The sequence below is a fragment of the Phocoena phocoena genome, chromosome 11 (assembly GCF_963924675.1).
Source record: "Phocoena phocoena chromosome 11, mPhoPho1.1, whole genome shotgun sequence".
Classification (NCBI taxonomy): Eukaryota; Metazoa; Chordata; class Mammalia; order Artiodactyla; family Phocoenidae; genus Phocoena; species Phocoena phocoena.
Genome location: NC_089229.1, coordinates 18,903,164 through 18,915,684, shown reverse-complemented (window position 1 = coordinate 18,915,684; position 12,521 = coordinate 18,903,164). Strand labels below are relative to the sequence as shown.

General features: G+C 53.4%; 1 protein-coding gene across 1 annotated transcript; it reads left to right on the top strand.

Moving 5' to 3' along the window:
• Nucleotides 1-10,849: 10,849 nt before the first annotated feature.
• On the top strand, nt 10,850-11,527 carry ASCL1 (achaete-scute family bHLH transcription factor 1). Its single transcript, XM_065888104.1, has one exon. It carries the CDS (start codon nt 10,850-10,852, stop codon nt 11,525-11,527), a length of 678 nt encoding a protein of 225 aa, XP_065744176.1.
• Nucleotides 11,528-12,521: the final 994 nt, after the last annotated feature.

Sequence of the window (12,521 nt, the reverse complement as noted above, 5' to 3'; positions counted from 1 at the left end):
TTGAATAGTTTGCATTTAGTGGATGCATTTATGTCATCTGCGGTCATTTTCATGGATAGCTCTCGCTGCTTGTCTACCTGTAAGAAGTGTTTCAGGAACACGCCTACTGTTCACTGCCCTGGGTCACTGAGTCTTAAGGTTCGAGGCCAGAAGCCTTGAGAGTGTGGTCTAAGTGTCCAGTTTTCTTCAGCCCCTGGTCAAAACAGTTTCCTTTCCGGAGATCTAATGCACAACAAAGTGACTATAGTTAACGATACTGTATCGTATACGTGGAATTTACTAAGCAGGTGGATCTTATGTGTGCTCACCACACGCACGTGTGCACGCACACACACACACACAGAGGAAAGAAGAAAAAGAAAATGGTAATTATGTGAGGTGATAAGTATGTTAATTAACTTGATTGTGGCGATATGAACAGCAAAACATCAAGTTGTACACCTTAAATATATGCAATTTTAATTTGTCAATTGGTTATACCTCAATAAAGTTGGGAGAAATATCATATGCTTGGGCAACTCCCCCTAACCCCCCAATTTAAAAAAAAAATCGAATTTCTTTCCTTGTTAGGAATATACTTGATAATAAAGCATGAGGATGAGAAGGAATCGATGGAAAGTTAAGATTTCCAAGGTGGAGCTTCTCTGAGTGCAGACAACACCCAAGATATAGCCTCAAAAGAGCATAGCCAAAGAGGAGTGGAGGTTAAGTTTGTTGGAGTCTCAAAAGTCGAGGAAACGAGAGGCTCTGTGCTCGGTATGTTGTTCCAACGGCCCTTTTCTTCCCACTGAAAATTTTTGCCAATTCTTCAGGGCCAGCATCAAAGACCATCCCTTAATAACTTACCAGTCCTCTCTACCCCCTTCAGAAGTCAGCAGGACACCACTTAACCCAAAGAAAGTATATTCATGGGACTAGTGTAACTTCTTTATCAGAAGAGATTAATTCTTCATAGCTCTGAATAATGGAGACTGTGTCTTATCACCTGAAATGCCTCTAGAGTACTAGTTCTCCATCTTCAGTGTACGAAAGGACTACTCCATAGCTTGTTAAAAAGGCCAACTGGCCAGATTATGACTTGGTGGGTCTGGGCTGAAGCTTCATAATCTGAACATTAACAGCACGTCATGCATTTCTAATGTAGGTATTGTGTGGACGTGATACACACAGCACGGTGCTCTGTGCTTGAACTGAATTGTATGGGAGAGAACTAGTAAAATCAACTTGCAATGAATGGAATTACAAGATTTTCACGCAGTCCTCGCTGCAGTTCAAGAAATAACCGGCAGGTGGCGAGAGACTCACACAACCCACCTAGGAGGACTTGGAGCTTCCATGGCCGCCAAATCCCAAACCAAAAACTGCCCAGGCAGTCAAAGGGAATCCTGTGACCCAAGCAAAGCCGCCTTTAGCCAGAGTGGTGAGTTTCTTCTCTTTGCATGTGAATCCTGATGAGCCAATGGCCCATCTCTTACTCTGGCCCCCAGGGCTGAAGTTATGCTGACCCCATAATGCAGCCTCTGGCCCCTAGGAGCCATAATCCTGGCACGAGCAAGGACTGGTCTCCGTCATGAAGTGGTATGAGGTCATGTGCCTTCTGAAGGTCCTTGCAGTAAAGATCAGCAAAAGATGTTTGTCTGCTCAAAGAGGGAAGCTGTTGCCAATAGAGGGTCATGCGGTCGTGCCTGTATTGTCTGTGTAGTCAGAGCTGAAGGGGAAGCATTTTACTCAGTCCCCTTATTTTTTAGATGGAGAATTGTCTAGGAGAGAGTAAGCCATTTGCCCAAGGGCATAGAGATAGAAAGTTCCAGAACCTGGAGTCTGTCTGACTTCAAGTGGCTTGCCTTTTCACTGCACTTGATACTACAGGTGTTAACGGGTGTGTGCGTGTGTGTGTTTACTTCATTCGTGTCTGCTCATGAATTATTGCCATACAGGAGAAGCTGGGGGTGACCATCTGGTTGGGGAAGAGGGGTTGGATGCGTTTGCATCAACAAGTCCACTTTTTACTTAGATCGTGTATTTACTTGGGGGGGTAACCTGGAGGATGAGGGAGGGTGAGAGTACACACTAACAGCATGAGGGGAGAGGGCAGAGGGCTCTCCATTGTTTTTAAACTGTGTTTTAATGGACCTTCTTGTCTTATACTCCTCCTTTTCTGTCTACTAAACTAGAAGCTGACTGAAGGCAGATTGTCTTATTTATCTCTGATTACATTCAATAGTTATTTGACGAATCGGTGAGCATGTCAACCTTGATCATTTGGGGATCAAAGCAATATTTTCTAACATCTGAGATGAATAGCACATACCTCCTGTGATGTATTTCAGTATGCTTATGTTTACTTGAGAAATGCATATACAGTGTTCACTCGGTGCCCAGCACGGTTCTCAGCATTTTACAAATATTAACTCATTTAATTTTGTTTTTGTTGCTGTTTATTTAAGGTTCCACGACAACGAATAACCATGTATCAGAAATTACCCTCTTCCTCTCCCTCCACCTCCTACCCCAAAAGACTCTGCAAATGCTAGGTCTAGGGAAGGGGGAGCGGGGAGGAAAGAGTTCAACTGCCCCACTTTGGGGGCCCACAGTTACCCAAGTAGACCCCGGGCCCTGGCAGCGGCCTCTTTCTTGCTAACCTGGTACGGGCAAACTTTCCCCTTGGCCGGCTGGGGCCAGCGTCCAGGTCTGCACCGAGGTGCAGACAGCTCGCAGCCGCTGGCTGATTTATAGGCCAGAGCATTCCCCGGCCGCGCCGCAAGGAGTCGGGCTGAGCTCGGACTTTGGGGAGGTGATGATGGACACAGGACACGTGGCCACACAATGGGGACACACGACTGACCTCAGTCACTTCGGCAAACTGCCCCTGTTTTCAGGAGGCGGCAGGAGCGTTTCAGGAGCTCCAGCTCTAGGGCCCCGGGCGGCGCCTGCGCTCCTCTCCCCAGCAGGCAGCGCCCCTCGCCCGCCCCGGTGAGCGCAGAGGGCGCCCAAGGGCCTGCTGGGCCCCCGGAGCTCTCAGAGGCCTCTGACCCTCAGCCCCAAAGTCCTTCCCTCAGCATGCGAGCCTTGGTGCGTTCCATATTTTGTAAAGAAAGGCACACGAACCATCTCCGCTTGGGGGCTGAGACTGGCCAGGGCGCGCTGGGACTGAACTTTCCCGGCTGGTCAGATAGGGACAACCCGGGTATTTTGCGATGTCACCAGGCGGCCGGGCAGGGCCTGGGTGACAGAGGAAGGGTCAAAAGGGGGTGGAGTGGGCGTGTTGTGTGTGTGGCAGGAGGTAGGGGGCTGTGAGGAGAGGGAATCAGGGGAGTGAATAGGGGGTTGGGGACGCCTGCATTTGAGAAGAAGCAATCGAGATACGGAAAAAATAAACGGATTTTTTTTTCTTCCCTGCTATATGCAAACTGTCACTTCGGGTTAGACTGAGCCTTTATCTGGCTCATTAGCATGAGCTGTGGCTAACGCGCTTAAACCCTCTAATTATTTATCATGCCGTCACGGAGCGGGTCGTCAGCCCGGGGCGCATCGCCACCCCGGGGCGCACTTGCGGGGACCCGGGGCGCAGCGCTCAGTCTGGCTGTGCGCTACCGGGAAAGACCTCCCCGCCAGGGCCCCGCGGGGCGCTGCCCCACGAGACAGCTTTGCAGAGTTGTTGGGGTGTATCAGAAGTGCCCTCTCCCCAAAACTCACCCGCGGGGAGCTGATGCGGCACTCAACTCTCGTCTACACTCGCGCCCGATCTTCTCTATTGCCACCCGAAGCTGGAGCGACGGGGAACAGGATTTTTGCAAAACTGGAAGGCAAACTAGGAGCTGGGTGGTGTGTTGGGTGCACTCTTTAGAAGGACCTCGGGGAGAGCCCAAAGGCTTTAGGAGTCCTCCTTCCAACCCTCCTCCCCACCGAGTTCCAAGAGAGTTCAGGAAGTCGCGGGTGGGCGGGGGTGGGGGGTGGGGAATGCGCTGGGCTGACAGCCGGCCCACTCACGTCCAGGGTCCTATTCAGAAAACAGTTTCAAAATAAGTTAACCTCCATCGGGTGTTTTTTCCCCCCTCCCTTTCTAATTGTCCCCCCTTCCCCCTCCGTCTCTCCGTTCTCATCTGTTTTATGTTCCTCTGCGCTCTGCCAACTATTTTATCTTTATTCCTTCTCTTTCTCTCTGGCCATTCATTCCTTTTTTGTGTGTGTGGCTTCCCCGGCTGATGTGAGGGCTCGTTACCACCCACTGCACGCTCACTCCTGTAGCTGAGGTGTTTCTATACAAACTGGAGCGTCCAGTTGTCATATTAATTATTACACTGAGTAATGACTGAAATGGTCAAAATAAGGGGAGAGTCGAGAGCGCTTTTTCTTGCTGCTCAAAGATTCAGCAAAGAAGCCGTGCAACAAAGCACTAATTGGTCCCCAGAAACACTCCGACAAGGCATGGAAGATAGGTTTCATAGAACCCGGCGATTGTGAAGGGGGGAAAGCGCTGAATGGACCCCACGCTCCTTTTCTAAACTCTCTTGCTGAGCAAAAAATGGACCTCTGTTTGAATACTGCCCTGATCCTTGAATACTATACCCAGCAGAGAAAAAATGCACCATTTATTGTAAGTTTTTTTTTTTTTCTTCTCCAGCTATTCATGGGTTCTCTGTGAAGAATCAGCTGGTTTTGTTTACCGTGAAAGACCTTTACTTTATTTCCTTTCTTGGAGGAGGTGGGGAAGCAGGGGGGAGGGGAGGAGAGCCATGTGCCTAGACAGAGAGGAGCTGGTCTACTGTAACGAAATAGGGTGGAACAAATCCTACAAAAGTTTCGAATGTATTGGTTCTTTGGAGAGCCATATAGATTAACGACTTTCTTTATGCTTATCCGAGGAAGGTATTTAATCATAATGTAAATGGGGCTTTAGAAAAAATAAAGACTTAGCAGCGTTATTTCTCCTTATTTGAAGAACTTCAAAAGGATTTGTGAGGTTGGCTGCAAATTACCCCTCCCCCTCCCGACCTCCCCTCCTTCACCAAAAAGCCACGAGAAAATAATAGTTTGTGCTTTTTTTGTTTTGTTTTTCCAGGTTTTTCCCCCCGCCCCTTTGTAAGGCATATGGAAAAAGCAAATAGATTGGTTTGGAGCATGGATTCCTTAATGCAGGTGCAGGCCTGGCTGCTGTGACCAAGAAGCTCAGCCAGGTCTCTGGTTTGTGTACTTCTGCCCCCGACTGCAACAGCCCATCCCAGGCTGGTCAGACTCAACCCAGGCTGGGCAGCGCCGCTTCCGAACTTACCTTGGGAAGGGGGTATTGGAGACAGCAGACTTCACAGTAATGAACTTCTCATTTCCCCTGGGTAAGACAGTGTCAAGCACAAGCTTGGAGCCGTATACATCCCAGGACAGAGGCCCTGTGTTACAGCTACTGGAGGTGGGTGTCTGCTCTGAATTCCTTGCACGTGCACTTTTCTCAAAGAACCCCGGGTTTATGGGGCTTAACACTCACCAACATTGAAGGCTGCACCAAAAATCTCCCGTTCAAATCAAGGCTCTGAGGCCTGCGTTCATCTTTGGACTCCCTTTGCCTTTTATTCAGGATCCACTATAAATATAATTGTATTAAATGATTCATTCAATGGGAAACCTAGTTTCACTTTCAATATGAACTCCCCTCCCTCCAGAGGAAAAGCACCAAAGGCACTTTTAGAAAGGAGGCCTGTCTCCTTTCCACAGAGAGAAGGTGCACAATTACGGAGCCTGAGGGTAGCCTGTGAGCAAAGGTGGCCTGGCCTTCAGCTGCGGGTGGAAAGAAAGTGGCGGGAGATTTGGGGCCTCAGCACCTCAGGTCTCCCGGGCAGCCGATTGCTATGCATCGCTAGGAAAGTCATCTCCCCATATAGATCCTGGTGTTGAATGCAGTTTTAATCTAAGGTATGGTCCAGCTTCAGGGTTCCCTAACATAGAAGAGGGGTCTGAAGGTGCAGAAACTGAGGCCTTTATTGTACTGGAGGAGAAAGAGGAACCTCCCCATTTTTCTGGGATATCTATATTATGGGTAATACACACCAAAGAGGGTGAGTGTCCTGCCTCCCCATCACAAGAATGGTAACCCCTGATATGCGTGGAAGAATTTGCAAAATGAATTCACAAAAAACAACAGATTTAATTCTCCTGCAGGCCTTGACAGATAAGCAAAGGGAGTGCCACTACTCCATTTATGAATGAAAGCATGGAACCCTCCTTTTGTGAGTTGTTTTCTTCTCCCTCCACTTCTAGATAAATGGGACCTTGAGTGTCCTGGTCAAGAAAAGCCTGGAAATTTGCTCAGTCAGGTCCACTGGGTGTCAAAGGAGCCACAGACAGCTGGAGGGCAGGGCCACTGGCTCTGCTGAAGCCCTTTCCCTCTGCCAGCCATGAAGCTTGTCTGTATTCCATCTGACTTGTTACTGTTTGTATTTAAAACAAACACACACTTGGTTTCTATCTCTATCACCCCGGTTTGCCAGCAAGCATCACCACCATTCCTCAAAAAGGACAGGAATGACCCATTCCCAGGTTCTGGGACAGTGGGACAGGGTGGCGTTTGACCTCCAATGGCTGGAGCAATTAGCACAGTGTGGTTCCAGGAAGCTGACAGCCAGGTGTCCTCTTCCCACAAAACCCTTCCTGGGTGGGTTGTGTGAGCAGGGCCTTCCTCCTCGTTTTGGAAAAGGCCATTCCTGTTAATCCCTTTCCATTTGACCTAGTTCTGAGAGCTCCACGTACCTCTCGTTGAAATCTCACAGCTATTGGAGGTAGGTGCTATAACCACGGGCACGTAAGGATGAGGAAACCGAAACTCAGAGTGTCAGCTCTTTGCTCAAACTCCCAGCTCTGAAGGAACAGAGCCTGGATACCAAATTAGCCTCTGCTTTATCCCCCAGTATAAGGTCCGGAGTTCCCTGGGCCTGGGAGAGTATGTGGCAGCTCTCTTAGGTGTGTGAGTGTGTGTGTTGGGGAGGTCAAATGTAGGTCACAGAATCAGAGGCAGGATTCTGATTGGCCCTTGAGCCTCAGTCCTTTGCTCCAAACTGGTGAAGCCACCAGAAGGCCAATTTCAGTGGAAGAACATGTTAAACTACCCCTGAGGGCCTCCCTGGTGGCGCAGTGGTTGAGAGTCCGCCTGCCGATGCTGGGGACGCGGGTTCGTGCCCCGGTCCGGGAGGATCCCACGTGCCGCGGAGCGGCTGGGCCCGTGAGCCATGGCCGCTGAGCCTGCACGTCCGGAGCCTGTGCTCCGCAACGGGAGAGGCCACAGCAGTGAGAGGCCCGCGTACCACAAAACAAACAAACAAAACAAAAAAAAAACTACCCTTGATAGTGCACAGTCCCCAAGGGCCGAGGCTAAGCCCCTAAGAAAAGATTCTAGACTGCTCTACCTTAGGGTTGGAGAAGGTGGAGAGGACAGCGTCCGGCTGGGAGCACTCTTTGTGTTGAGTGGGAGGAAGAGAAAGCCTGGGTTCCTGGAGGTTCTGCAAAGCATGTAAGGAAATAGGCTGAGGATGTGGGAGTGGGGAGGGTGAGGACGGGATTTTGGCTCGGGGCTGGGGCGGGAAGAATAAGGACAAATGTTCCGTGGCTTTGGCCGGAAGGATCCCAGCGCCCGCTGTCTTTTCTCCTGGGCGGAGGCCAAAGCGTAGGGCCGCTACAATGCGCGGCTTCACTAGTTGGCCCTTCTCTTTGAACGCCCATTACATGGCGCGCGTCTGTGTGTGTGTGTGTGTGTGTGTGTGTGTGTGTGTGTGTGTGTGGTTGGGAGTAGGCTCTGGCCTTGAAGTCCCTGATAAGGAGCATCTCTGTGCACCCGTGGAGCCCGCACCCTATAAGGATACCGAGAACACGTTCTGACCATCAGCAAATTTCCCCCGCTCGCAGATACGGTTCGAAATGAGCTGGCGGACGCCGCCCTGGCACAGATGGGGAAACCGAGGGCCTTAGCGGTTGTTTAAGGTTACAACGCGAAATGGTGGTAGAGCCAGGATTATGGGCCTTTGTAAAGTGTGGAAGGATAGAGTCTGAATTGGAAGGAATACAGCTTAATGTGAAGGAAAGTGCCCTTTAGATGCGTTGATATTGACGACCCGCCCCGTACGCCACGCACGCCCCGCCCCCCCAGCCCCTATTCTGCTCAGGAGGGTGGATGCCACCTAGCGGCCCGCACCCGGGGCGCACAGCTGGGGCAAACGGGTTGCGGAATGTGCCTGATAGCGGTATCCTGCCAGGTGGTCTGAGGCTTCCTCCTGTTGGAAAGCGGGTAATGCGACTCTGCTTTAGGTTTCATGGCCTCCTATACTTCCTGGAAGAGGAGACACATGTAATCTGGAGCCCTCTCATCTCCTTTCCTGGGGTGGGGGAGTGGCGGGGGGAGAGGCCAGAGGTGTAAATCCCACGGAGTTCACCCCGGTCCTATGGTCAGCAGGCCATAGGCTACTGTAGGGGAGGGGGCTGTGTGGGTGGGAAGTTTACAGGACTGATCTCTGTTGGCCCCATTCAGTCCTGTGCTTCCTAAACACATCTGTTTTACAAGAAGAAACTGAGGCTGAGATGTGATTCACCTCGGGACCCCGACACCACTGCCCTCACCACCACTATTGTTCCGACAGCACTCATAGCCACTCGCCCATACCAGAGGAGGTTCCCCGGTCACCCACACGATGTTTTAGAGAGAGACCCATCTCCACAAAGGGAAGTTCAATGAGAAGCAATTATTGGGATAAGTCAAAACGAGCATCCCTGTACCCAGGTCTCTAACCCAAACTGCCTATTTCTAGTGGACAAATCAACCGGATGGTGACACTCTGCTTTTTCCCGGCTGTGTAGACGCCACCTGAGACGCGCCCCAGTCTCCTCCTTCTCCGTCCACCAGAGCGGTACAGTTTGCTCCGTCCGCTTTCTCCGCAGCGCCGCGTCCCAAGGAGCCCCGAAGCTGGACCAGGCTCTGGCCAGACAGGGCCAGGGCCGAGGGCCCAGGAAGGGCGCCTGGGTGGGCGCCGTCCAAGCGGCCGAGCGGCGGCTGCAAGCGCCTCCTCCTCCCTCGCGGCGCCAGCACGCGGCCCGGCCGGGCTCCGCTCCCAGTCGCCTGCCACCGGCCCGCCGGGCACACGCCTGGGGCGGGATGGAGGCTGAGCCAAGGCCGCCGAGATGCCTGCAGCAGCGCCGAACAACCAGCGAAGCTGCTCCGCCCCCACCCCCAAGCTCCATCACCTCCCCCCATCTCCTTTCTCAGATCCACCCTGGGAATACCCCAAAGAGCTCCTCTCTGTATACACCCCCTTAGCCGGTCCGGAAATAATCCTTTTTTTGGGGGGGGAACGGGGCGCGGCGGTGATGCTACAGGCAGCTACGTCATCCTGGAAGAGTATCCCGGGTACATACACACCTGTCTCCCTACAGCTCTGGTTACCACCACCCCTCAAAGCGATCACCTCCCTTCTTCTTGGCCTCCTCCACACTTGTTCAGTTGTAGGGGGCATATCCTAGATTTCACAACTGGATGGGACGTTAGAGACCATCTAATCCAACCTTCTGTTGTTACAGACGAGCAAACTGAGGCTCAGAGTGGATGTCACTTACTAAGGGTCACGGAGCTAGTGAGAGGATGCATTGGGACCAGAACCTAAGTCTTAACAGTACTTTAACAGTCCCACGGAGTCCTCCCCATCTCTCTGAACTTCAGTAGCAAATTTCCTTCCGCTCCCAAGAGCATCGAAAACCCCCGAGAGAGTGACAGTGGGGTAGGAGAAGAAAACAGGAAAAAATGGAGCCTCACTGCCCCCAACTTCCACACCGCCCCGTGTCACATTTTCTGCCCAAACCCTTCCTTGTGATTTTCCCCAAGTTCTCAGGAGAATCCCGGGACACTTCACCCCAAACCTTTCCACCCATACACCCCCAATTTCCAGAGATATTGGCCCGTCGGCGACGTTGCCCTCCCCCTCCCCACCCCCCCTTCTAGAACCACCCCCGGCTGCCGCCCGCCCTGAGCGCGCCGCCTGTTTATTCAGCCGGGAGTCCGGCACGCGCCAGGCGCACGCACTGCAACAACAAACCCGGCTGAATGGAGAGTTTGCAAGGAACGGGCTCGGGGGACGGGCGGGGGGAGGGGAGGGGAGGCGGGGGAGTTTAGGGAGCGGGTGGGAGGAGGAGGTAAGAGGAGGGGGGCGGGGGGGCTGCAGCCGCTCGCTGCAGCAGCGGGGAGTGGGGGGCAAGGCGGGGCCAGGGCTGCGCGTGGGGCTGGGTGTCCCATTGAAAAGGCGGCCGCACTCCAGCCGCCCAGCACTCTCTCACTTCTGGCCAGGGAACGTGGAAGGCGCAGCGACGGGGAGCCGGCCAAGGAGGGCGAGTGAAAGAAGGAAATAAGAAAGAAAGGGGGTTAACAAAATAATACAAACAGCCCGAGCCGCGGCTGGAGAGACCGAGACCCGGCGCAAGTGAGCGCAGCCCTAAGGGGAGAGAAACAGAAGACTCAGCAGAGCGCGCTCACCACCGACTTTTGCTTCTTCTGCTGTTTTTTTTTTTTTTTTTTTTTAAACAAGAAGGCGCTAGCGGCAGCCTCACACGCGAGCGCCACGCGAGGCTCCCGAAGCCAACCTGCGAAGGGAGGAGGGGAGGGGGGAGGAGGAGAAGCAGTTACACCTTCCTTGCTCCCCACCCTAAGAAGTCTCCCGGGGATTTTGTATTTTTGTAACTTCTCCCCGGGCTCCCTCTTCATCTCTCCCCTTCTCTCCCTCTCTGTTCGTGGCCCTCCGGTCCTGTCTGTGTCCCCCCAGCGCGCGCCCCGCACCTCGCGTCCCCGGATCGCTCCGATCCCGCGACTCCTCGCCGGCCGCTGCGCATGGAGAGCTCTGCCAAGATGGAGAGCGGCGGCGCAGGCCCGCAGCCCTTCCTGCCGCCCGCAGCCTGCTTCTTTGCCACGGCCGCGGCGGCGGCTGCGGCGGCAGCGGCGGCGCAGGGCGCGCAGCAGCAGCCGCCGCCGCCGCCGCCGCAGGCGCCTCAGCTGAGCCCCGCGGCCGACGGCCAGCCCTCAGGGGGCGGTCACAAGTCAGCGCCCAAGCAAGTCAAGCGACAGCGCTCGTCCTCGCCCGAACTGATGCGCTGCAAACGCCGGCTGAACTTCAGCGGCTTCGGCTACAGCCTGCCGCAGCAGCAGCCGGCCGCCGTGGCGCGCCGCAACGAGCGCGAGCGCAACCGCGTCAAGCTGGTCAACCTGGGCTTCGCCACCCTTCGGGAGCACGTCCCCAACGGCGCGGCCAACAAGAAGATGAGCAAGGTGGAGACGCTGCGCTCCGCCGTCGAGTACATCCGCGCGCTGCAGCAGCTGCTGGACGAGCACGACGCGGTGAGCGCCGCCTTCCAGGCGGGCGTCCTGTCGCCCACCATCTCCCCCAACTACTCCAACGACATGAACTCCATGGCCGGGTCGCCGGTCTCATCCTACTCGTCGGACGAGGGCTCCTACGACCCTCTCAGCCCCGAGGAGCAAGAACTGCTCGACTTCACCAACTGGTTCTGAGGGGCTCGGCCTGCTCAGGCCCTGGTGCGAATGGACTTCGGAAGCAGGTAGGTTGCACTATGGAGGGAATGGGGGGAGATTTTCTTGCATTCATCCTTTTTCTTCTGTAGGAGGGGGACTGTCTCCACGGAGATGAGGGAGGGGGGTTGATTTAAATGATTTGTTAAAGTTCGTCGATTTCAAATCCTGGTATGTTAGTTTCAGCCTTGGCTTCTGAGAGTGGCTTTGTCCAGGTCTCCAAAACTGGAGGGTAGAGCCGAGGCGGGGAACAGAGTACTAAGACCTGTCAAAAGAGGCGCTCTACCTGACAGATCTCTCCCCAAACCTCCTTTTGCTCCCACTACTGGCCTCCAAGTGCACACTAACCTCTCCCGTTTTTATGTTACAGGGCCGCCGCGCAACCTGCATCTTTAGTGCTTTCTTGTCAGCGATGTTGAAAGGGAGAGAAAAGAAGAAGAGAAGAAGAAAACAAACAAATCCAGGCAACCAACCCCTACGCCAACTGAGCGCCGCGTGCCTGAGAAGCAAGGCTCTCGCAAAACAGGAATGCGCTCAGAACAGTATCTGTGCACTCCAGTCATTCACGGAGATAGAAAGAGTGACTAGGACCCGAGTCAATGCACAAAATGCAGCTTGTGCGCAAAAACAGCGGGCTCCTGGTGGAAGGGAGCAGCACACGCCCTGTAGAAACTCCCACCCACCACTAACAGGCAGAGCTGACCTCCCCGCCCCCTCTGAAAGCGCAGTTCTTAGCCCTCTAGAAATGGGTTGGTGTCTTTCGTCTCTGTATCCTCCATCCCGATAAGCTGTGGACATTTGTCTGCAGTGAAAGTATGCTCTTTGAAACCCCAATCCTCTGCAGGAGGGGGGGCTCCCTCCCCAAGCTCCACTCCCTCACACCGTCTTTTCTACTTTTTTCATCATAGAATGCTTCCAATCTTTTGTGAATTTTTTTTATTATAAGAAAAATCTATTTGTATCTATCCTAACCAGT